Source organism: Camelus bactrianus, chromosome 27 (assembly GCF_048773025.1).
Source record: "Camelus bactrianus isolate YW-2024 breed Bactrian camel chromosome 27, ASM4877302v1, whole genome shotgun sequence".
NCBI classification, from domain to species: domain Eukaryota; kingdom Metazoa; phylum Chordata; class Mammalia; order Artiodactyla; family Camelidae; genus Camelus; species Camelus bactrianus.
In genome coordinates, this window is record NC_133565.1 from 34,578,701 (window position 1) to 34,602,991 (window position 24,291).

Here is a 24,291-nt window from a genome sequence, read left to right on the forward strand (position 1 = left end):
GGATTGGGCAGGGGGCGGGCCGGCGGAGGGATCGCGGCGCCTGCAGCCGGTATAACCTTGAAGCTGAGGCCACGGATCCCGCAGTCGGGCGGCGCGCAGCGATCCTTTGGGCGTTTCTGCAGCAGCAGTAGCGCATCCTAGCCAGACAGCGTCGGAGGTGAGCGGGGGTCCCCACCTGGGCTCCGTCCGCCCGGCCGGTGCGTAATCCTGGCCTGCCTGCACGCAGGGCATCCGTACCGGGGCGGAGCAGAGTCCTGGGCATCTTGGACTCAGCCGGTTGGGGTCGGAAGAGAAGAGAAAGGCTGCTCGGGCCTCGGGCCTGCCCTTCAAAGCCCCCGGCTCCTGCTTCCAAAGGCAGATGGGTCAGCCAGCCCATTTTCTGCCCCAGTTCCTGACTTCCCTCACCCCCATCTGGTCCCATCCTCGCCGCCCTCCCTTTATTTTCTCCTAATCTGGTATTTCCTTTCTTCCCTCGTCTTCTCTCCTCCCCACTCTGCTACTGTGTTTGCCGCCTCCCCTTCCCCGGTAATACTGTTCCTCTCGCTCCCTCGTCTTCAACCTTCCTCCCTCATTCTGATGCTTTCCTTGTAACCGCTCCTTGAAACTCCTCTAGCTCCGCGCCCGCGTCCCTTCTCCATTCAGGTCTCCCTCTGTCCTTGCGGTCTCCTCATGCCCACCCCATTCATGCCCTGTCCCCCCCATTCATGCCCTGCCCCCCCCCCCGTCACGTCCGCTCCTCCGCATCCGTTTCGGCTCCCTCCTTCGCGCCGCCGCGTCCTCGCCCCTCCCCCTGTGTTCTGGTCACGTCCGCCTGTCTCCCGCCCCCGCCCCTCGGACGCCCGTCTCAGTCCTGCCCCTTCTCCATCACGTCCCCCAATCTCGGGCTCTCCGGCAGCCCCGGGCCCGCGTCCCGGGTCACTGCCTGAAGCGCAGTGGTCTGCGGATGGGCGGTCGCGGGATGCAGCGGCGGCCCGGGGCCCAGCTGGAGGGTTACGTAACCCTTGGCCTTCCCCGCTGCGAGGGAAGAAGGGGTGCCTGCCCTGTGGCGCGTCCGTTTTGTGCCGCCCTAAATTCGATGGCGCGGCCGCAGCGCTGCGCTCGCTCCGAGCGGGTTCACTGGGCTCCATCCCGCCGCCGTGGGGCTGCACGTAGAGCCCAGGGCCCGCCCCGCCCCGCCCCGCCCCGCCCCGCCCCGCCCCTCCCCGCCGGATCATGGACCACTGACCTCGCGGGCCGTTATGGCCAAGCACCAACTCCGGCCCTACAAGCCTCTGCGTGCTGCTCACGTTCGAGGCACTCACCTGGCTCCCCACCTCCGGTGCACGTTGCTTAACAGATGGGCCCGATTGCAGAACGCAGAAGCCACAGGATGGGGTGGGAGCAGGTTCCGGGGAGAGTAGAAATATGTCAGGAGCGTGGTGCCGTGTACCACATTCACTCAATAAAAACTCGTATGCTGAAACTGTTTTGGGGAGGGATGTGGGAACCAGGATGATTAGAACGGTCATAGCCCGTGGAACTCATGATCTAATTGGGGAACGAACATAAAACGCATCACTGGTGAGTGCTGTGAGGAAGGTCCACGCTTCCTGCTGGGGGTTGAGGTCGGGGGAGGGCACCTGGAGGCCTCACAAAGTGGCATCACACTGGTTTTGAAGAAGCAGCCTGAAGCTTATTTAAAGACCCAGTAATGGAAAGGCATCCTTGGCTTCTTACCTGTGTTCTTCAAACCCGGGACATCGATCCTTAGAAGGAAGAGCCTGATAGTTGAGGTCCAGGCATGATGGATGGAGGCATTGGGAAGTTGGAAACAGGCTTTTAGAATCAGGTTTAACTCACTAACATACTGATATGAATAATGGAGGGGATTCATTATATTCATTATTCGTGAATAATGGAGAGAATGAGCCTCAAGACCTCAGTGTCCCATGTGTAAATTGTAACATTTTCCTGTTGATGGTGGGAAGGATTGGTCGCTATATACACACCACATGGATATATGTTGAGTACTCAGTGCAGCGTCTAATCTCTGGTGCAATGCCTCCAAAGATAATCTTTTGGTCACTGAGCACAATTACTTAATCCATAATTGAGCATGAGGGCTCCTCTCTGCCATCCCCATAATACGTATTCATAGTTGGTCTTCGGGAGTCGGGCTCTGTAAATACCAGACATCCTCAGGGACCCTGGGAAGGTGTTTACAAAGTAACTAATGTTAATTTGCAACTCTCCACTTGGAACAGGGGCTCTTTGGTCTCCTGAAAATGGGGACCTCTAGACAAAGGAAGGAAAAAGAAGGGGTTGATTTTCAGCCTTTGTTGTTTGGCTACAAGAGTAGAAACAAACTTGCAACGACAAGACTGAAATCTTCACATTCCACTCCCACGGGTTCCAGGTAGGCCTGTAGGATTTGCTCAGCCAGCTGATAAACGTGAGGTTAGGGTTAGAAGCAAAGGGCCTTGCTGGCCGGACTGAGGGTGTGGCCACTCCCTGGGATACAGAGAAGGGCCTAGGTCAGGACTCTGCAGCATTGTTAGCAAATAATTCACCCTCAGGTTGCCTGAGGATGCGGTTGGGAATGCAGTGGGGCTTTTCTGAGGGGAAGAGTATGTAACCTGTCAGGTCTGTGTGGGTTGTAGGGGGAGGCTGTGGGGAAGATGACTCAACCTTTGAATTTATCCGCTTTTAAGAGAACTCTCTTCATTGGGTGAGTGGGCAAACTGCCTTGTGGTCTTTGCAGGCTTAAAAAGTCCCCTCTCCTCTGTCAGTGAGTCAAATAATGAAGCATGCATTTCCCACAGTTAAAAGTGTCTCAACGTAGTGAATACGGTCCTGGTCTCAGGCTCTCAGCCCTAAGAGCTTATGTGCAGCAGGGCAGAGTCCCATGCCCAGGTAACACAGTCTGCACAACTGTATTCCTGAGCCTTCTGCCGTGGGCATGGCAGCCCTTTTGGGAATAAGAGTTGTAATGGACATGAATAACGATGACTTAAAGAATGTCCTTGAACTCGCTTCTGAGTTACTAGACTTGAACCAAAATATATGGACCTTAGTCTTCTATCTAGGACAGCTGCTCTCATTTTAAGCCCTGAATTAGAAGTGAATAATTTTAGTGTTGAATTCTCAGTTTAACCAATAGCATTACTGGGTCTTGAGGAATTGCACCCCCAGTGATTTGGCAAGTTTGGTGGTTGTGACTCCAACAGACCTAGCGCTTTCTGGGAGGTGCTTTTCTGACTTGAGTATTGTGACATTAAGGTGGGGTCACAGGAAAAGCCATTTTATGTCTTAAAACTGCTCGTTTCTTAATGTCGAGGCAATAGAAGAAATGAGGAAATGGTTGAGAGCAGGAAGGTAGAAAAAATACATCTCCTGCATTACAGACTTGCACTACAGAGGTTTCCATTTATTTTTTCTCAGCTTTTATGAAGGCAAGCCAGGGTGTGTTATTTTGGCTAAGAGCCAAGACTGACGTGAAGTTAGGGGAAAATGACTCATTTGACATTATCTTTATTTCTGAATCATTCAAAATGTCCAGTCAAATCCAGTTAACTGGTAACACTGCAAGAAGGAGTCGTCCCGGTGAGCAGAGTTTTCTTGCAACCTCATTGAGGATCTTGTGAAACATAAAAGTGGTTTATTTTGTAAAAGGTCTTATAGGACCTTGAATCATCGCTTTAAGCATCAATTCTAGAACAGATAGGAACAGAGCTAAGTGAGGACTGTTCTTAGTATGACTGTACTTTCTGGGAACTTGCTTTTTTCCCTTTTTAAACGAGCCAGCTGCCTTAGACGAGATGAATGAATAAGCTGATTACTTGGGGCTTTGTTAAAGAAGCTGTTTAGGGGCAGGTAAGCCAGGGTGGGTGGGGAATGGCGGTGCGCAGCTGCTTGGTGTGACTGCTCAGCTTAGGAGGGGAGGTTGGCAGGGCCAAGTGGTGCAGCCCCGCCCCCGCGGCCGTTTTTCCTGCATTGGTTTGTGCTGGTCTGCACGTAGGAGGGGAGCCAGGCTGCGGTACTTCTGGTGGCCTCTGCGACTCACCTCCCCCACTTCTCTCCATATGCAGAACTCCTGGGGAGCTGTAAGCCTCTCTTTCCTGACGCCAGCAAGCTGTGTTTAGAAGTCAGATAAGGGCTTCGGTGGGGGAGATGCCAAGCTGTGTTAGGGCAGTGAAGTTTTACTGATACAGTAAAAAAAAAAAAAAAAGTCTCCCAAGGGAGTCCTAGCCCTTCCAAATAATTCAATCAACCTACAGATAATATTTATTTAACTTTAGATGACTGGTGTCTCCCTATCTCGGGTGATGAGTGCTGAGTCAGTCATGGTACATGAGACAAAATCACCTGGATTTTGGAGGAGCCCTGGATTTTGATCTAGTTAAGGGGCAAGGAAGTAAAGACTTGATAAACTAAACTATCCTGATACCCCATCTCCTTCTTTTGTTATTACATTAGAGAGCAGATTAACACATCAGCCATCAGATGGGCAAACATTTAAAAAGTCTGACTGTATCAAGTGTTGGCAACGGATGAGGCAAGAATTCACTCTACTGGTTGGTTGTAAATGGATATAACCCCTTTGGAGAGCAATTCAGCAGTATTTAGTAAAATAGAAAATAAATGTACCCTTTGGCTCAGGAATTCCATTTCTGGATATGTAGGAGCCTGCACCTGCACAAGGAGGTGTGTGCTAGGAGCGTCATCACAGTGTTGACTCCTAAGGGGGAAATTGGTTTAGTGGGGAAATGACCAACTAGTAAGAGAATGCATAAGTAGATGGTATAGTCGTGCAGCGGCCTAGTATAGCGGTTCGTATGAATGAACTAGATCTGTGTACCCACTGGATAGATTTTAAATGTGCTGGGAAAGCAAGTTGTGCGATGATGCCTTACAGTCTACCCCTGAAGGCGTTTTAGAAAACAACAGTGTCAGGGTGGGGATCAGTATAGACACAGACACTTAAATGAGCTAGAAGGATGCAAAACGCATGACAATGGTTGGGTGTCAAAGTCCATGGTGGGGTGAGGGTGGGAGGGACCTGGGGATGGAGGGAAAAACTGTATAAACTAGTAACTTTTTTTTCAAGTCTAAAGGAAATCTGGCTAAATGTTAATGGTCAGTTCTGGGTGGTGAAATTGCAGATGTTAATATTTCTTTCTTTTCTTTAGTTTGAAACAAAATAGAAGCAAACCTATGATGGTCACGGTAGGAAAAGCAGGCGTACTAAGTAGGTCAGTGCTCTAGGAGAGCTGGCACTGCCCTTCCTCCTTCTGTCCCCCTCTGCCTCGCCCTCCCGTCCACCCCCACCCCGCAACAGTGATGCAGGGCAGCTCCTCCTTTAAGTGCTGAGCCAGTGTCTCCCTTTACTGAGGCCGTCACCCATCCAGGTATTGGACCTGGCTTGGAAGGGACCTAAGCCATAGTCCCAGGGCCATTGCTGCTTCCAGAGAGTATATACGCCCTGAAGCTCTGCCTCATTTTTTTAAGCCTGGTAAGGAGCACAACGCAGTAGAAGCTTCACCTAAACTTCCTCCTTCAGACTGAAACCAGTTCTCTGCTCTGAGCATTTGTGATCAAACCTGGAAATCCTCGAGCATCTGAGGACGTCGAGGTTTCTTGGACTTGGGACTCCTGCCCTGGAGTTGAGTGGTCCCTTGGAGGGCAGGCCCACTTAGGAGCAGCTTTTGTGCCCTGTTCCACACTTAAATTTAAAATAAGATTTTGAGCTCCTGCTTATAAAATGTAAGTCACTTAGTTCTAGCCTGGAATAAAAGAGCAAGGGGATTTTACCTGAACCTGCAGGTGGGCTCACTGTGTTTCGGGTAACCCGGTAACACCAGCCTTTGCTTTCTGTGACCGGGCTGGCTCTGGGTAGAATGAACTTCAGTACTCCCATCCCTGGGGGGGAGGATGTAGCTCAAGTGGTAAAGCACATGCTTAGCATGCAGGAGGCCCTGGGTTCAATCCCCAGTACCTCCTCCCAAAATAAGTAAACCTAGTTACCTCCCCCTCTATCATCTAAGAACAGATCTCCTAGAGAGCAGGCTGGCCCGAATGCTTCATCCCGCGTATTACGATGCACACTTTGAAATGGATACTGGCTGGGAGATTCAGAGGCATAGGTGGCAAATTGATGTCAGAGTGAGAAACACAATCATGGGCACCAGGTGGCATCCTTGTTGGGTTAGTATGTGTGGTGAGATTGGCATCAGAGCAAAACTGGTGCAGAGAGCCCTGGCTGGTTGAAGATTGGCTTATGCAGATGCGGGCTCATAGGCCAGGCTGATTTACTAGAGCAGAGTGATTTGGGCCTTTTGTGAAAGACGGAATGGGTGGAGCGAAGCGTGAATCTGTCCCAGCACAGTCTGCCAGCAGTCCTGGCTTTCAGTGATGTGCTGGGCATTTCTTCTTCTGTGACTTTCACCCCCTGGTTTCTGAAGAGTGACCAGAGAATTGTGTCTGACATAAATGAAACTGGAGATTCAGAGAACCAGGAGCCACCTGAGATGAGAAACGAAAGGCGGGAGTTAGGGTCACCTGGGGCTGGGCTGAGCCAGGACCTGCGCCATCCTGCTGGCTGGGCACTCAGGCCTCTGACGGTGTCCCCTTTCTCACAGAGGAGACATGGCTCTGAGGAAGATCCTGCAGCAGGGGTGCGGGCTCAAGGATAAGGCTCCCTGGCATGGCATTTGCCGCCATCAGCGGCTTCTGCTGCGGGCTGGAGGTTGGCTCTGCATGTCTGTGCCTCCCCGGAGGAGGATGCAGTAGTGAGTCAGACTGGCACCAGCTGAGCCGTGTGCTGGCGGGCACCATCCAGACAGCCAGCCTGAGCCAGGGAGCTCTTCCCAGAGCCCCGCCCTGAGAAGTCAGGGCGGAGGCTGCTGTCCTGGGACTGGGGGGGAGTCCAGAGGGTGGGCCGGCTGCTTGTGCTCCAAAGAGGCTTGTGGAGGACCTTGGAGACAGGCAGGAGAATCCTGACCCTCCCCACCATGGAGGCTCCAGGGCAGAGCCTGAGAGGAGAGAGGCCAGCTGGTGACCTGGGCCAGAGACATGAGGTCTCTGGTCTGGAAGAGGGTTTTAAGGACATGCTGAGATCTTGTCTGAGTCTGGACAAACTGGCTGACAAGCCAGCTTTTTTATGATCGCTGGTGTGTAAATCCACTTAGTGCCGAACAAAATTTCATGTTATTTTTGTATTTAGTAGCCTGGGTAGCAAAAGAGCAGGGCTTGTAGACCTCAGGTTTAATTTGAGGTTTTAAAATAGGGTTAGTATTATTTGATAATTGTAAATTGTATCTGCTGATGGCATCTCCTGTCCTTGAGACAGCCCTTCTGTACCAGAACATCCTTGTCACAAAATTTTGCTGTGACGGCTATGGACAGACTAAGCAGGAAAAAAGTTTTGCTGGATTTGCACATGTAACTAGCTGGTTTTTGTCAAAGAATTGTCCTATGGACCATATTAACGTTGTTTTGGGTTTTTCTTTTTCTTTTTTAATGGAAGTACTGAACCCAGGACCTCATGCATGCTAAGCACGCACTCTACCACTGAGTTATTACCCCTCCTCCTCAAAGTTGACCTCCTTAAGTCAGTGAAACTATCCTGCAGTGCATTTGTGATCTGGGGTCTGACATGCATCAACCCCGCCCCCCACCACGTTTAAACAGCGTTCCTGAAGTGCACAGAGTAGCGGCTGAATAATGGAGCTGGGGGTATCATTTGTTTTAATCCAACACTTTTACCAGGATGCTTGTAAATACATCATTTATGGAAGAGGCACATTTGTAATTTTTCATATTATGAAAGTATTTCATATCAGTAAATTTTTTAGTAAAGAAAAAAAATTGCAATTTGCTGTAATCCTACCACCCAGATACCTTGCTGATAATATTTTGGTAGATGTCCTTCCGGGTCATTTATGTGTGTTTCATTAGTGTCCCTTTCCCCACCCATCACCCCCCCTAAAAAGGCAGGGGACGAGGCTCTTGTACCGAATAGTGAAATGTTAGTAAACCAAGGCTTAAAGAGACTTTAGAGGGAGGCAGTCTTTGGGGTATTAGGGGAGGGGATAAAGCATCACAGAGGAGCCAGTAAGAAGTCAGTTTTACCTGCGAATTTTCTGTTATCAGTTTCTTGGTACTTTCTTGGGAATCTTCTGTGTTTTACTTTGTAACATAGCTGGGTCCCTGGGAGCAGCTACTACCTGGATGCCTGGTCACTAAGGTAATTTCTCCACTACCCAAAAGAGCTTTAGTTGCACTCAGCTTTTACCTCAATCCTTGTACAGCTCTGCAGGGCAAACCTTTCTCAGTTCCGAGCAGTCTTTGCACGTGGGGCCACGGAGCCACCCTGCACCAAAAAAAGAGCATTATGTCACCGGAAACCCAAGTCCAGAGAACACAAGGTATGACCCAATAATCAGTGGCCCCAGCCAGGTCTTTGCAAGGAGACCCTGATGCCTCAGGTTTAGAGATGATGATTTTTAAAAGAGTCAGGTTAGCTACTTTAAGCCACTCACAGAGATGGTGATATGGTGCTGGGATGGATGGCCCCCTCCCCTTGGAGGCCACAGCAAGGCCTGTGTGTTCGTTGGCTTGGGGTGCCACCTGGTACCGTCTCTTCAGTAATGTCCCCTTGACAGCCAGGCTCACCTAAGCCCACGTGCTCTGGAGCTAGGTAAGCCCTGCCTCAGCCGTGAGTGCGGGTAAAGGCTGTCCTGTCCGTATTTCAGAGGTTCCTCAGACGTGGGGGGCTGTGGCGGGGGCAGAGGTGTAACTCTGGCTTTTGACCAAGAGGCACGAAGATGCTCTGCAAGGTCATTCAGTGAGCTCTGGAGCATCTCCAAGTGCTGGGAGTTAGGGGTGTGAGCACAAGCGTGTTGTGGAGGGGAGGCCGTGTCGATGCTTTCGTTTTGGTACCTGGTGCGTTTTAGGGAGTTCGGAAATTCACACAGAGAGGAATAGCCCATATACCATGTGAAAGAGTTGGCCAGTATCTTGTTTTCTCATTTTTAAAGTTTCAGATTCTGTAGCTGGGGACTTGTGTCCATCGTTTTTCAGTAGCTTACGGGAGAGCCACTCACGACTGGTCACAAAGCTGCTTGGGCTTCCCAGGCTCTGAGAAGGCGGCAGAGATGGGTTTAGATGCACGCTCTGCTCAAGCCACCAGGAGAGCCGCGAGGTTGGGGGTGGAGAAAGAGCAAGGGTTGTATGTTTGGGTGCCTTGGTTTGGAGCCCTGAGACTTAGGAGGAGCTAGGATAGGGTGAAAGAGGGGCTTGTCCCTGAGCCTGGGTGAAGCGCTTGGGCACAAGGATTTCAGAAGGAGTAGCTCTTGGGCTGAGCCTTGAGGACAGGGTCAGTCTTCTGACGAGGCTTCTCAGGCTTCTGGCTCGCTTCCTTGATGGTTCTCCCAGTTCTGCCTGGAAGCTTCTCACGTCTCTATCTCTAATCAGCTAACTAACCGGCTGAGTGAGTTTAGTTGTAGGTCAGTAATGAAGAAAAGCAAAGCAAAGGTCGGGGCAGTTGTCAGGACTGCGACCTGGGCTGATTAATTACCTGGAACAGATGGTCTTTGTCACTGGGGTTGGAGTACTTGTCAGACTTAGAAAGGAGATCGGGAGGGTGCATCAGAAGATCAGCTGGGGGAAGGATTTGACAAGCAGCCTTAATTTCCTCGTGTTGCAACTGTCCTGTTAATGTAATTGTATTCAGTTTAGAACCAGACTAGTGCCATTGTGGTTATCCCTGTTTTGATGCAAATTGTTTTGCACGTCCTAAAGCCCTTTTGACCCAAAGCACCAGATGTGGTTTTAGGTATAGATTCCTGGGACAAGAGGTTTTGCACTCAAGAGTTCTGTCCAGGGACTGGTTTTTATTGCCTGTCAGTGGACTGGGACCTCCTCTCTGGCCCAGGGTGAGTTGATGAGTCAGCTTGTGTGGTCCTGTGGGTTAAGGAAAACTTACAGCTGCAGAGCTGGGAGGACTGGCTTGATGGTGGTTGTCCCCAGGCCCAGGACAGTCACTTTGGGTTTGGGTGGGGATTGGTAGGCAGCGGGGGGGGGGGCACCCCACAGTAGATGTTTGTAGCTTTGAGACAGCTTTTCATAGAAAGATCTAGACTGGCCAGGGCGCTAAAGTGGGGTGAGTTGTTTATAGCACTGGAAGATTGGTTGCAACTCCTTTTGAGGAGGCTCCTTCAGTGCATGTAAGATGATGTTGAGAGGATTAGCCAGAAAGCTGTCGAGGTAGATGTCAGCCCAGTGTAAGGGAGGTCTGCTTACCCTGGATGTCTGGGAAGCACATGCATTGGGTACGAGGTTTTAGATTGTTGTTTAAGGTCTGTTCTGCTTGCTCACAGTGATGGGGGCCTGTTGCCCGACTTGAGGCTCAGCTGCATAGCCGGAGTGTGGCAGGGCTCCCTGTGGCTTGGGCACAAAGCGTGCTTGTTGAGCTAATGTGTGAGCAGGAAGCAGCTCCCTGTGCCGAGCTGTGTATTAACCACCCCAGGCTTCTCAGACTGATCACCCTCTCTTCAGTTCCCCTGGACCCAAGACCTCAGAAGCCATGTCGAAGCACCACAGTGATGCCGGGACCGCCTTCATCCAGACCCAGCAGCTGCACGCGGCCATGGCTGACACGTTCCTCGAGCACATGTGCCGCCTGGACATTGACTCGCCGCCCATCACGGCCCGGAACACTGGCATCATCTGTACCATCGGTGAGTGGGGTGCCCCTCCCCCCAAATACAGGCTTCCTGCGACAGTGATCTTTTCTCTCCTGAAAAGACTAAATAAATGTAGCAAACTGGGTGCTGAGTGAGATGCTACAGAGATTCTTAGGGAACCAAGGTCATAGGAATTTACAGTAAAGAATTAGTATGTGTTATGCCTTCTGCTAAAGGCAAAATTTAGAGCATGTCTTCCTTGGTAGATCTTTGTAGGAGCATCTCAGAGCCCTAGGAGAGATCTTTTTGACATGCTTTGTACAACCAGGATTCTGTAGTTGGACACCTGGCTGGGCTTCAGGGAGAGCTGAGAGGGCTGGTCACATCTTCCCGAGGCTCTCCTAGTTAGATGGAGCCTCTAATTTGAAGGGAGAAGTGTCCTTCTAAATCAAGAAGATGGGTGAGCACAATAATAGTCGTATAGTGGGGGGCGCAGGGTATAGCTCACTGGTAGAGTGCATGCCTGGCCAGCACAAGGTAAGGTCCTGGGTTCAATCCCCAGGACCTCCATTAAATGAATGAATGAATGAATTTTATGACTTAAAAAATTTCTTTTTTTTTTTTTACTAGGCCCAGCTTCCCGATCGGTGGAGACGTTGAAGGAGATGATTAAGTCTGGAATGAACGTGGCTCGTCTGAACTTCTCTCATGGGACTCACGAGGTGAGCCTCAGCTGGACGGTTTGGCCAAGAGGGTGGCCGGTGGGAAACAGGGTGGGATGCTGTGTTCGTTCAGCCTCAGTGGACCAGGTAAGGAGTGGGGTTTATAGCCCAGGGGAAGTTGTCTTCACCTGCCCATCCCAACTCTCCTTCCCTGTCTCCTGCCATCTCCGCTGGCCAAGTCTCCTCAAGCAGAGAAGACCTGCTTTGTCGCTGGCCATGGCTCTTCCCTACACCTGTGCTCCACTGGCCCTGTTAAGGAAGGTGTGCAGAGGTCCTCCCGGAAACCCCCCTCTCAGCCGTTAGGTATCCTGGCCACAGGGCTTGATGCTCCTGCCCCAGCGTTTCTGTAACAGCTCCTTTTGCAGTGATGAACCAGTAGGTCAACCTGCAGGTTGAGTCTGGTCTTATTTAGACCGAGACTAAACTGGGCAGGTCCAGGAGGAAGGGTTTCCACTATTGCAAGTGAGGACCGAGTCTGATGCACTAACACTCTCTGACAGGTAACACCCCACTTCATCAGCATTGTGTTCCCAGCCCGTCCCTTCCCAGGAGTACTGGCCCATTAAGATAAAGCCAGCACACTTCCCCAGGAGCCTGGTGGGAAGGTTTTAGTGCTGGGGCTGTTTATGAGCTGACTTGACCTGTGGGACCTCACCCAGGGGTCAGGTGGCAGCTGGTGGGAAGGATTCCATTTGTGCTTCTGAACAAACTCATTTCGAGGAGCACGGGGGCTCCCTGAGGGACAGTGCCTTTTTAAAAAACCTTCAGGGCCAGCCATAGGCCATGGGATTTCACACTAGCTTTGATACAGGAGTCATGGATGAAGCAAACTCCCTGCTCTTGATCTCTCTAGTTCCTGTTTAGGATAAAGAAAATGCTACCCTGTCAGGTCGACTGGTGAGGGGTTGCCCTTTGGCATTTGGTAGTTGGTGTTAGGTTTAAACTAAAAATAAAACCTCGGGAAGTACAGTCCAGGAGGTGAATTCCTTCTTTCTGGAAACATGAGAATCTTCATCATAGGGTTCCCTAACCCATGTTCCATAAACAGCCTGTGGGCTGGCAGGTGTCTGGCCTCCAAAGGTCACAGGGGCCTGTGCTCAGCAGGCATCTCGGGCAGGTTAAGACACCTCTGAAGGCATTCTGTAATTTTCCAAAGGCAGGGCGCTCTCGGCAGAAGTCAGTAGGCATTACTGACAGAGAGTGTGATCCCAAAGAGAGCTCTGAAGATGTCGCTGACGGTCGGCTCACGACTGATCCCCACCACTGGCTTGTGCCAGGGTCTCCTGTGTGCAGGGGAAGGAGCAGAAATAGATTTTGAGAACTTGACCTTTAACTAGGCTTTATAGCCTCTTCCCTCCAGTAAAACAACACCGCACCGCTCCGAATGGCAAGGGTGAGCGTGTGTGCCGTGCCTGCCGGAGCAGGGCTGGCTCAGGGATTTTGGTTTTAAAACTGCAAGAGGCCCTTCGAGATGCTCTGTGCTGTAACTCTTATTCCCAGGGTAGAATCAGGATTTGGAAAGAAAAAAAACGAAAAAACCCACCATGTCCCTCGCGTGGGTTTACTTTGAGGTTTTTAACCAAGATGAAACCATGCTGTCCCTGGGATCAGGGTTTTGGAGCCTGACCTGAAACTGTTCTAATATTAATTATATAATGTAAACAGGTCTGAGTTTGACGAGAGGCTGGGGCATGCTCTCCTAGCTCCTGACAACTTTAAATACCCTTCTAAGCAGGACATCAGAATGGCTTTCCCTCCCGCACTCTGACAGCGGGATGTCCACTGTCGGCACCTGATCCTTGGACAGCTTTGTTCCAGTGTCCATCGCCCCCTCTTCTGGCAGTTTGTGTGGGCAAGATGTGTTCTTACCAAATGCGTGGTCCCATCAGGCCAGGCTGGCCGGAAATACTGATTTTAAGCAACCTAAATTTAGAACCTTGCGCAAGGACAGCGCTGACTGATGGGATTCATTACCACTCCCCTCCAGCCTCCTCCTGGCAGGCGCCACTCTCCTGGACAATGGTGGTCAAAAGACAAAGCCCACGAAGTGCTGGGTTGGGAGTCTCTTGTCAGCATTGTCGTCGATAACACTGTTTAAGAACTTTTGACATCTTGGTCCTGAGTCCCTTTTTAGTCAAACAGTAATGACAAATGGGAAAGAGAAAGAGGCTATGGAAGCCAGGTTTTGTTGCAAGTGAGAAATAGTGAGGTTCAGTTCAGAGGAAGTGGGATTCCCGCCTTCCCCAGCTCCACTTCCATCTCTAGTCAGCCTCAAGCAGGCCACTGTCAGAACCAGACCTGCACGACCTTGGCAATGAGCTGTCTGGCTTGGACCACTGTTCAGCTTCAGTAAATAACTGAGTCTGAATTGCAGTTGTAATCAATAAGTGAAAAGCTCAGAAGTACCAAATCTATCAAAGTCTGACACTGATGGCCGATCTGCATCATCCAGACACAAGTTCTGGGTCTTCTACCCCGACTGTCTGCTTGATTTGCTGAGAGTATTTGATGAATCCTCGCCGGGGAGGAGAGACGAGCTTCATTTAGTCTGAGACATGTTTACATCCATACCTTTGGTGGGTTTTGGTAAGGAAGTATCCTGCAGTTCCTGGAGTGGGTGAGAGCCGGGGTAGGAGTGGATGGGGGCGAGGAGGTGACACCAGCAGGCAGAGGTGCTCAGTGGCCGGGTGGCACTGAGACTGGACGGTGAGGCGTTGGTCTGGAGCATCACAGCTCTTCCTGGGTGAGGGGCCCCAGCTCCGGTGCGGGGTCCTTACCACCTTCCCTCCCTTCCCCAGTACCACCAGGAGACCATCAAGAACGTGCGTGCGGCCACTGAGAGCTTTGCCTCTGACCCCATTCTCTACCGGCCAGTGGCTGTGGCCCTGGACACTAAAGGACCTGAGATCCGAACTGGGCTCATCAAGGGCGTGAGTATCCTGGGGAGACGCGGGAGGGGAGGTGCAGGGTCCCGAGGCATCCTCGGCAGTCTGCCCCGCCCGGGAGCCACTCCACAGAGTTCAGGGCTGTAAATGAGAGTTTCATCCATCGCTGTAAAAATGCTGATCTACTTCACTATGAAACAATACCAGAAAGGAACCTCTTTTTTACTCAACCTACTTCCAAGTGTCTCTAACTTTGGGGAGCAATTTCTTTGTCTCTTTTCCCCAATCATTAAATAGTATATAAGACATTGTAGGTTTTTCTTGGGGTATTACCTTGAAATATCCTAAGTTAAACAATCCGAACATTTCTTGCCAAAGGAAACAGCTTTATTGTCACTTCCCGCTGGCGCCTGAGCCTTCTCTCCTGCCAGTAGGGCCCGCTCCCTTTGGACTTGTGCTTTACTCTCTTGTCTGCAGAGCGGCACCGCCGAGGTGGAGCTGAAGAAGGGAGCCACGCTCAAGATCACCCTGGATAACGCCTACATGGAGAAGTGCGATGAGAACGTGCTGTGGCTGGACTACAAGAACATTTGCAAGGTGGTGGAAGTGGGCAGCAAGGTCTACGTGGACGACGGGCTCATCTCTCTGCTGGTGAAGCAGAAAGGTGTGTGCGGGAGTCAGGGTCTCCGGGCGTGAAGCCAGCGCCCGTCTCTGAGTTTCTTCGGCAGAAGAGAGGAAGCTTGTTTGGCTGGCAGCGAGACTGAGTCTGTATCTCCTGAGGAATCCCTTCCATGATAGACTCCTTACTCCGAAACAGACTGCGGCCCGCTTAGCCGTGCTCCTGGGGAGCAGATGAGAAGATTTCTGCCTGTCCTCACTGTCTAAGTCTTTCTCCTCTGTCCTGCCCCTCCGCGTGGTATGCGTAGGGCCCCGGTGTGCTGGGAGTGATGGCTGACATTAAAGCGTCAGGCGTTTCACAAAAGTTGTTTAAGTTTTGAAGCAACCTTACAAGTAGGTATTACCCCTATTTAACAGATGAGGAAACTGAGGCACAGAGAGATTAATTGAGTTGCCCATGGTTACACAGTGGAGTTGAGATTTGAACCCTGGTGATGTGCCTCTAGCACCCATGGTGCGCCGTTTCCCAGGTGGCTGTCCTGGGGAGAGCCTGCTTCCTGCTGGGGACCTGGCCCCAGGGTTCTGCTCCGTTTCATGCAGGTGCTGACTTCCTGGTGACGGAGGTAGAGAATGGCGGCTTCTTGGGCAGCAAGAAGGGTGTGAACCTCCCTGGGGCTGCAGTGGACCTGCCTGCCGTGTCAGAGAAGGACATCCAGGATCTGAAGTTTGGGGTGGAGCAGGACGTGGACATGGTGTTCGCGTCTTTCATCCGCAAGGCATCTGATGTCCACGATGTCAGGAAGGTCCTGGGAGAGAAAGGGAAGAACATCAAGATAATCAGCAAGATCGAGAATCACGAAGGAGTTCGGAGGTGAGCGCCCCTGCCTGCCCCCCGCCTCCTCAGCCCTGGAGAGTGGCATGCATCCTGTGGCTGCCTGCCCCCCAAATCGGCTGCCTGCCCGTCGGAGTGCAGACTCGAACTTATGTCAGACCCACTGAAACAGAGTGCCCTGAGGGGGGGAGTGGAAGGTGTTGGTGTTTAAGGGAGGGGCAGCTTCCCAGGCGGTAGGGACGCTGGCACCTAGACGTGGTTCTGTAGGCCCCGGGACTGCCCCCAGGCTCAGGCGCCATCACGCTCTGCTCCTAACATGATCTCCTGTCTTCACTTGAAAGTGGCCGGCTTGGTGATCGGGCCAGCTCTGGCGTGATATCAGCTTCTGGGGGAAAGCATGTGTTCCACTCCACATCCAGCGTCCCAGCTCAGCCCCACCACCTCCCCGGTGCTCCCCAGGCGGAGCTGTGAGCTCATCACGAGTGCAGAGCTTGGTGACATCTGCCCTCTCTGGCCCCTGCTGGAAACATGCCAGGCCCGCTTGTGTGGGTTAGCATGAGCTGGCGGAGGGTGGGAGGAGCAGCCCTGCCCGGTGCTGTGGCCTTGCCGTCCTTAGCTTTGTGTGGGTGTCCTTTGTACCAGGAAGTTCGGGGTTCCCCCTCTGCCATCCTTATAAGCCTTGGGTACTCGCTGATTTTGGCTCCAGGCCAGGCAAAGCCGCATCCTTTTCCTGCACCAATTTGGTGATGGCCCCCTGAAGGAGCAGCCCTCAGGTGTCCTTGGGTGGAAGAGGCCATGGATCTTGGTGTCAGGAGCAGTCGGCAGGCCTCAGAGTGCCTGGGAGTGCCGACTGGACTGGAGATGGTGGAGAGACGGGCGCCTTGAGAGGGGATTTGTAACATGCAGCGCGGGGAGCTGTGTTCAGTGGCTTTTACGTATGTAACTGAGTCACTGTGTTGTGTATCAGAAATTAATACAGTGTTGTAAGTCAACTGTACCTCAATTTTTTTTAATGTTAAGGGGGGGGTCTTATAAGATGCAGATGGAGAAGAGATAAGCCCATAAGACTTTCGCCCTTTCGCTTTCCCCACAGTGAGGCGCCCACTCAGATACCAGGGCGCCCAGCCCGCGGAGCTGCTGCCCTGCTTTGGGGGCTGAAGTAGCTGGGCCCCCACCAGCTCCGCTCACCCACGGTGATGTCACGGGCGGCTGGCTGGTGCAGGGAGACCGGAGTCAGAGGGTCCCAGGAAGACCTTGCGTCAGCATACTTGTGGCCCCTGTTCCATATAACTTGTCTCTCTTCCCACCTTCCCCGTCAGGTTTGACGAGATCCTGGAAGCCAGTGATGGGATCATGGTGGCTCGAGGTGATCTGGGCATTGAGATTCCTGCAGAGAAGGTCTTCCTTGCTCAGAAGATGATGATTGGGCGATGCAACCGAGCCGGGAAGCCTGTCATCTGTGCCACGCAGGCATGTGCCGCTCCCCAATTTCGCATCCCTGCGCAGGGAACTTTGGAGGCTCCGTTTCTTCCCACAGACCCCGCCCCGTGTCACAAACAGACGCACAAGTCCCCTTCACCCCCACTCTCCTGCACGAAGCCTCACTCTTTGTGTTTACACCCGCTGTCCTGGGGTCAGCTTGCAGTCATTTGTCTCTGAAGACAGCCCCAGCCATGTCTCACGAGTGCTCTGTTCCCCCCAGATGCTGGAGAGCATGATTAAGAAGCCTCGCCCCACCCGGGCTGAGGGCAGTGACGTGGCCAATGCCGTCTTGGACGGAGCCGACTGCATCATGCTGTCTGGAGAGACGGCCAAAGGGGACTACCCACTGGAGGCTGTTCGCATGCAGCACCTGGTGAGCTCTCGGGCGGCCCAGGTTCCCCGGCTCGGGCTGGGGCTGGGGCTGGGCGGAGGCGAGGCGGGCTCGGCTAAAGGGCAGCACCTGTTAGGCTCCTGTGCCCACAGTCCTTTCTTGCCCTCCAAAGCGCAGGCAGAGTGAGGAGGTGTGCGCTGGGGGCAGGGACGAGTCTTTCTTTTCCTGTTCTCATCCTGCCCACACCCCCTCCTTGTGCCTTCTGTTCTGAAGGCAGCCTCCTGCATCAGACCCTGCACAGGTCACTGCTGTCTGCGGGGCTGGGGACCCTTCCCTCGGCTCAGGTCCTGGGCTGCCTCCCCCTCTTCCTCTGGACGGCGTGGAGGGCCTGAGGGCCTTGGAAAAAGCCAAGCTCTCCTGCTCCCATCCGTCCTTTGTTTGGCTTCCATTTTGGTTCCCCACCGGCCCCAGGCAGGCACCCCCACCCCACAGGGGCCCCGGGGACCACTCTGGAGGCTGCCGCCGCGCTGAGTTGCCTGCGAGCTGGCCTTGCATGGCGCCTGCAGCTGGGCCCGCTTCGCTGAGCTGCTGTGCTCACCCCAGACTCAAAAGTGGGGTTTAAGTGATGGGTGACAGCCCCCATGTAACGGCAGGTCCTGGCTGATCCCGGCTGGCCCTGAGGCGAGAGCACCTGGACCTTGAACCAGCCCCCTCTAGAGTGGCTGCCATCACGTGGCGGGTCTCCACACATCCCCTCTCTAGTTGCCTTGCTTTGCTGTGGTCCCGTGGCCTCTGAGAAGTAAGAGCGACCATGACCTGATGTACTGAGCCAGGAAGCCACACAGACTGTGGGGCTTTGACGTGCTTGGGGCACGTCCTTTTGCCTCTCAGGGCCTTGTCTGTGAAGTGAACGAGGTGAGAGACGCTCCGTTGCAGCCTTAGCGTGAAGGGTCACCGCTGTTACTAAGTGTCTGATGGGCCTGGTATAGATAACTGTCATCTTCATAACCTCAGTGAGACAGAGGTCACCCAGTTTCATAGGTGAGGGTTGCGTGATGACAGGGCTTGAGCTTGAACCCAAATCTGCTGGTTCCGAAGCCGGTGCTGTCTCCTGCAACACAGCGCTGTGTCTAGCAGGAGATAGGGACACGTGTCCATTTGCGGCCTGTCCTGGGGTCAGAGACCAAGAACTAGGCTCTGGGCTCTGAATTCCATGTCTGTTCTTCCCATACCCCAGTCTCTCCTTTGAACAGACAGTCACCTTAGAGAGGACTGCGAGGCTGGGTGTGCCTGGCACTGCTCAGGAGATACATTCTGGGTCTGGGTCAGTGGCACAGCTAACGCTGGCCAACAGCTTCCCCTCTTAGCTGTCCACTGCTTTCTCCTGTGCCTGCCTGGTGCAGCTGGTGTCCTGAACTAGGCAGGCAGTCCCAGGTATGGCCCTTTTCCTGCTCATGTCCCCTGTCCTTTGGGCTGTGTGCGTTCCCTTCCTGCAGAAAGAAAACCTTTAACTCGTTGAGTCCTCCCATACATCTGCTTGTCCTGACAAATTAATGAGGCGGCATGACTGACTTCCTCCCCATGTCGTTCTCTGAGATGCTGGTGATTGCACTGTAACCTCTAAAGCTTGAATCTTCTTTCTCCTGGTGTTATCTGGGCAGGTGATCTGTAAATAACTCACTGGCTTCCCCGTGGGTGTTTTAATCATTAGATTTTAATCAAATGTCTTGTTACACTTACCTGTGTGCTTTTGCAGGCACCTGTCTCTTCACATGGCTGTTCAGCGTGCCCCTCCCAAGTTCGTCAGTTCCCCCTCCTGCTTAGAACATGGTGAAGCCATGTGGCCTTGTCTTTGTCCGACCCCAGCTTTCCAGCGCTGCTCCGTGCTGGCTAGCAGCATCCCTGTGCCTGAAGCCAAGCAGGCGCCACATGTGCGTGGAAGCCAGCAGGACGGGAAGCAGACAGCCATGTGGGGGAGGGGGCCTGTTCCTTCCTGTGAGCTGTGTCATGAGGCAGCGTGGTCAAGTCTGGCCAGGGAGCCACGGGCCCAGCCTGGGCACGTGTCCATCCTGCACCAAATTATCTCCCTCCACCCCCACCCACAAAAACCTTCCTAAATCAAAAGACCCTTCCAGAATGGAAGAACCGACTTTCCCTCTGGGAAGGGAAGCAGCAGACAGTGCTTGAAATCCTCCCCACGCCCCTGAGCAGGGCTTCATCACCTGCCTCTCTGTATCTGCCTCAAGGACGGACTTAGCCAATTAACCTCAGTTCCTTCCTCTCTGATTAATTCCCCATTCTGTCTTTCCATGTTGTCGTCTCTCGTTCCCTCTCCTTCTTCCCTCTTCCTCGCCTCCCCTCCCCCCTAAACCTTACAGATAGCTCGTGAGGCTGAGGCAGCCATGTTCCACCGCAAGCTGTTTGAAGAACTTGTGCGAGCCTCAAGTCACTCCACAGACCTCATGGAAGCCATGGCCATGGGCAGCGTGGAGGCTTCTTATAAGTGTTTAGCGGCAGCTTTGATAGTTCTGACGGAGTCTGGCAGGTAGGGCCCGAGGGCACGTGGCCCGCAGGCTGCCGGCGCCTTGCTCCCGCCGCTCTGCAGGACAGCCAGGCCGGCCCCGCGCCTGGGTCTGCGCTCTTCTCTCAAGCGCAGGAAGCCCGCCAGGGAGGTCAGGGCAGGGCAGGACCAGAGGGTCCTTCAGCTCGGCAGGCACAGCCAGGTCACAGGCATGGCGGGTGACAGGCACCTGGTGAAGGGTCGGTCCCTGCAAGCCTTGACCTTGCTCAGCTCGGCACGTCTGGCAGTCGGGCTCCTCTTGGCCGCTGCACCCGGGGACCCGTCCCTCACCAGCTGCCTGCGCGCCACCTCCCCTCCCTCTCCCGTGTGGCCCGGCCCTGACGAAGCTCTGTCCCCCTCTTGTCCCTCTGGACGGGTGTTGCCCCCAGATTGCCCGTGAGGCAGAGGCCGCCATCTACCACTTGCAATTGTTTGAGGAGCTCCGCCGCCTGGCGCCCATTACCAGCGACCCCACCGAAGCCGCCGCCGCGGGCGCCGTGGAGGCCTCCTTCAAGTGCCGCAGTGGGGCCATAATCGTCCTCACCAAGTCTGGCAGGTAGGAGGCGGAGCGGCTCCCTGAGAGCGCCCTGCTTGGTGGCACCTTCCCTTGGGGGTCCTGGGAGCAGTGCACTGAATGGTGCTCACGTGGTGCCGAGCCAAGGTAAGACCCCTCTGCCTGCCCCCTGGACCCTGCAGGGAAGGCGCTCCCCCGGCCCCCCAGCTCCCTCCTGGCCAGGCTCTGAGAGCGAGCCGAGCCTTGCCTGGGGCCCAAAGGACGGGGCTCCAGGCAGCTCTCACGGGCCTGTTGGACTGGCCGGATGCAAAGCAAGTTTATACCCTCACGATGAACTAGAGGCTTAATCGCGTATCTATAGCTAGACTGACGACAGGTGCTTATTTGCTATTTAAAAGCTGGTCTGCTCAAAAAGTAACGGATAACCGGTTTTGCTTATTCTATGCTCTTTAAAAAGTTCAGTTTGGAAAATTAGTGCTGTTTGCTGACGTGCTGCTTGCTTGCTGCACCCGTCCCGTCTGTCTTTGCGTCCCTGAGACAAGTGGGTGCAGCCCAGGGAAGGTCACCGTGGTGTCTTGCTGGCACCCTGGGGCTGGGCGGCCCGGCTGAGGCCTCTGCTTGGCCTCAGACTCGGGGTCCCTTCCACATCCGGGGCTCCGTGTTACCGTCCTTCCCCCCCCCCCTGGGCCGGGGGGTGCTGCTCCCCGCCAGGCAGCTAGGCTTTCCTGGAGGAGGAGGGTGGAGTGGGGCAGACAGGCAGCCCCCAGGCACCGAGGAGCAGCAGGTGGGGCTGCCTGCAGGACCAGGGCACAAGGTGTGCACAGATTCCCTCGGCAGAGGGCTCGGGCCAAACACTCCATCAGAGTTGACCTTTGTGAAAAGGTCCATCCTTTGCTACTTGGCTATTTTTAGCTCCAGTCTTCTGGGATTTCACTCTCAGCAGGTCCTGACTTCAGCACTCGCTCCCCTCTGGAAAGCCTTGTATGGAAGCCAGGCCTTAAGCAGGGTGTTCTTTGCGGTGACATGGCTTAAGTTCCTCCTGACACCTGTTGAGTGTCCTTACAGATTTGCCTTCTGGGGCCCAGCTTGTGCTGCAGGCCCTTCCAACTCCGGCATCTGCAGCTACGAGTGCAGTGTCAGTGCTGAAGGAAGCGCCCGACGTGGGGCTTTAAAGGAGTCCCCTACCCTCTGCACAGGCAGAGCCTGTTCCCCGACACTCCTGTCTCCTAGTCTTGCCTCTTGGGGAGCATCTGTATTTCTGAGCCTTTCTTAGATCCTCAGGTTTGACTCCAGGGCACTGCAGCCCAGTTGCTGGGACTGTTTCAGGGACTAGGGGGTCGTGTGGGGCTGGGAGAGGGCACAGCAGAGGAAGGCTTGTGTTGTAGCTCCCGAGGAACTGGCGGGCTGTGCTGTTCTTGGCAGATCCACGTCAGGTGCTGTTCACATGCTGCTCGGCATGTAGCTGTTACTGGGTGTGGTGATGTTGGACAGGGCTGCTTCCCTGTGCCAGCATGGAACAGCTCAGGGAAGGAGGGGTTCTGCCAGCCATGGGCTGTGCTGGGTCAGCATGGTCCTAGGGCCCTAGCCTGTGGGGAGGGGTGTAGGGCAAATGCGTAGCATAGCTGTGAAGAAGTTACGTGCTGTGGGAGATACACCCCAGCCTTGGGAGCAGATGTTGAGATGGCCAGAGCCTCAGGCTGGTACAGTGAATGGGATTGGGGGTGAGCTGTTGCTGAGGCCCTGAGGGGCTTCCTGGGATACAGTTTAATCTCATCTATCTGTCCCCATCCCATCTCAGGTCTGCTCACCAGGTGTCCAGATATCGCCCCCGCGCCCCCATCATTGCTGTGACCCGGAACCCCCAGACAGCTCGCCAGGCCCACCTGTACCGCGGCATCTTCCCTGTGGTGTGTAAGGACCCAGTGCAGGAGGCCTGGGCCGAGGACGTGGACCTCCGGGTGAACTTGGCCATGAATGTTGGTGCGTGGCTGCGAGCAAGGGCTAGGGGTGGAGGGGTGAGGAAGGGGCTTGAGCGCCGGCCTCTCTGAGACCCTGTAGGAAGGGGGACGCGCAAGGCTTCTGAGCTGTCCTCACTGGGGATGTTCTCTGAGTCTCCATCCCATTCCCTGGAGTCCTGGGCCCCTAGGGAAGGGGAGCCTTTGAGTTGTGGGGCTGAGCCGCCCTGGTTTTCGCCTCACTCTCTTCCAGTCTGGGGTCCAGAGCAAAGGATCCTGGAAAGTCGGGGTTGTTCATTCTTTGACAACTGCTTATTATTGAGCTTTTTAGTAAAATTAGCCAGAGCCCCCTTGCTGGGGCAGCACACGTGCAGTTACGTACTCCAGTGGCCTGTGCTCCAGTGTAAGCATAGGATGTCATGGGATGAGAGGAAGCAGCCAGCCCTGACCTTGGGCAGGGCTCTCCGCCCTCTAGAGTGTAAAATGAATGATGTCCAAAAGTGCCTGCCAGCTCTGCCATCTGAGTGATAAGGAAATAGCAGAGCCTCCCTCATTCCCTTTCCCTGTGAGCCTGGCGCCACCTTGTGGTGGAAGGAGGTAATGGCCCGCCAGCCTGGCTTGCTGCCGCTGACCAGGCAGTCTCAGGTGCATGCCATCCTGGCTTGATTTTTACTCATCAGCGTCTCTTTTCTCCAGGCAAGGCCCGAGGCTTCTTCAAGAAGGGAGATGTGGTCATTGTGCTGACCGGGTGGCGCCCTGGTTCTGGCTTCACCAACACCATGCGTGTTGTTCCTGTGCCGTGATGGGCCCGGAGCCCCTCCTCCAGTCCCTGTCCCGCCCGCCTTCCCCAACCCATCCATTAGGCCAGCAACGCTTGTAGTGCTCACTTGGGGCTGTAACGTGGCACTGGTGGGCTGGGATGCCAGGGAAGACAATGCTCTGTGAAACATGGCTGTTTGGAAGACCCTGTTTCAGTGCGGTAGTTCAGAGCTGGGCCACCCATCATCACGTGGCCCTGTCCAAGCAAGGGACAAAGGAGGGCTGCAGGCAGGACTGGAGGCCCCAGAGCTTCACACAGAGGGCAGCAGTTCTGCTTCTCTTCCTTTGTGTACTCGATTCGGTTCTTGTAGAAAACGGGTACCCAGAGAACTCCCAGCCCTGGCCTGGGATCAGGAGAGAGTCAGCAGAGAGTTAGGGCAGGGGGCAGTGGTTCCAGTTTCTGCAGACTCTGGCTCCAGTCCTGGCCCTTACTTGCTTCTCCAACCCACTCAGCCTCCCTCACTCCCACCGTGTTTATTGTGCACGTCTGTTCCTTCACTCCATGGGCTGTGGCTGCAGACAGACACTCCATCCCCCTCTTCCTTCTCCCCCACTTCTGCAGCCGCCTCCAGGCCTGTTGCTATAGAGCCTACCTGTATGTCAATAAACAGCAGCTGAAGCACCTGTTTCCTGTCTTTTCTGATGTGGGGGTGGGGGGGTTGAACCCTGCCCTCTGAGTGGTGTGAGAATGGCAAGAGCCTGGTGGCTCCTGGTGAGTACTCCTGTGCAATAACTCTGGCCACGTGTGCCATCCCAGGTGCAGAGGTGATGGGGAAGCAGTCACTGACTATCTTGAGGATATAGGTTACTCCTGTCAGTGCCCCAAGGTTTAGACTTTTGCGGCTGGGGAAACTTAAACAGTTTATTTGGACCAAAGATCGGAGCGGGCAGCAGCAAGGGCCTCTTCCT

At 54.0% G+C, this 24,291-nt stretch overlaps 1 protein-coding gene across 3 annotated transcripts; it reads left to right on the plus strand.

Moving 5' to 3' along the window:
* PKM (pyruvate kinase M1/2) lies at window positions 1–24,006 on the plus strand. 3 transcript variants are annotated; one of them, XM_045516906.2, is made up of 11 exons: window positions 1–157; window positions 10,537–10,718; window positions 11,295–11,386; window positions 14,185–14,316; window positions 14,749–14,935; window positions 15,490–15,760; window positions 17,041–17,191; window positions 17,424–17,576; window positions 19,913–20,079; window positions 22,407–22,588; window positions 23,260–24,006. In XM_045516906.2, the coding sequence occupies exons 2-11, from the start codon at window positions 10,565–10,567 to the stop codon at window positions 23,364–23,366; spliced, it is 1,596 nt and encodes a 531-aa protein (XP_045372862.1). In that variant the 5' UTR covers window positions 1–157; window positions 10,537–10,564; the 3' UTR covers window positions 23,367–24,006. The 3 variants fall into 3 exon arrangements, with proteins under 3 accessions (XP_045372862.1, XP_010953614.1, XP_045372863.1); XM_010955312.3 differs by lacking the exon at window positions 19,913–20,079 and adding an exon at window positions 20,484–20,650; XM_045516907.2 differs by lacking the exons at window positions 1–157; window positions 19,913–20,079 and adding exons at window positions 173–197; window positions 20,484–20,650.
* The last annotated feature ends 285 nt before the right edge of the window (window positions 24,007–24,291 follow it).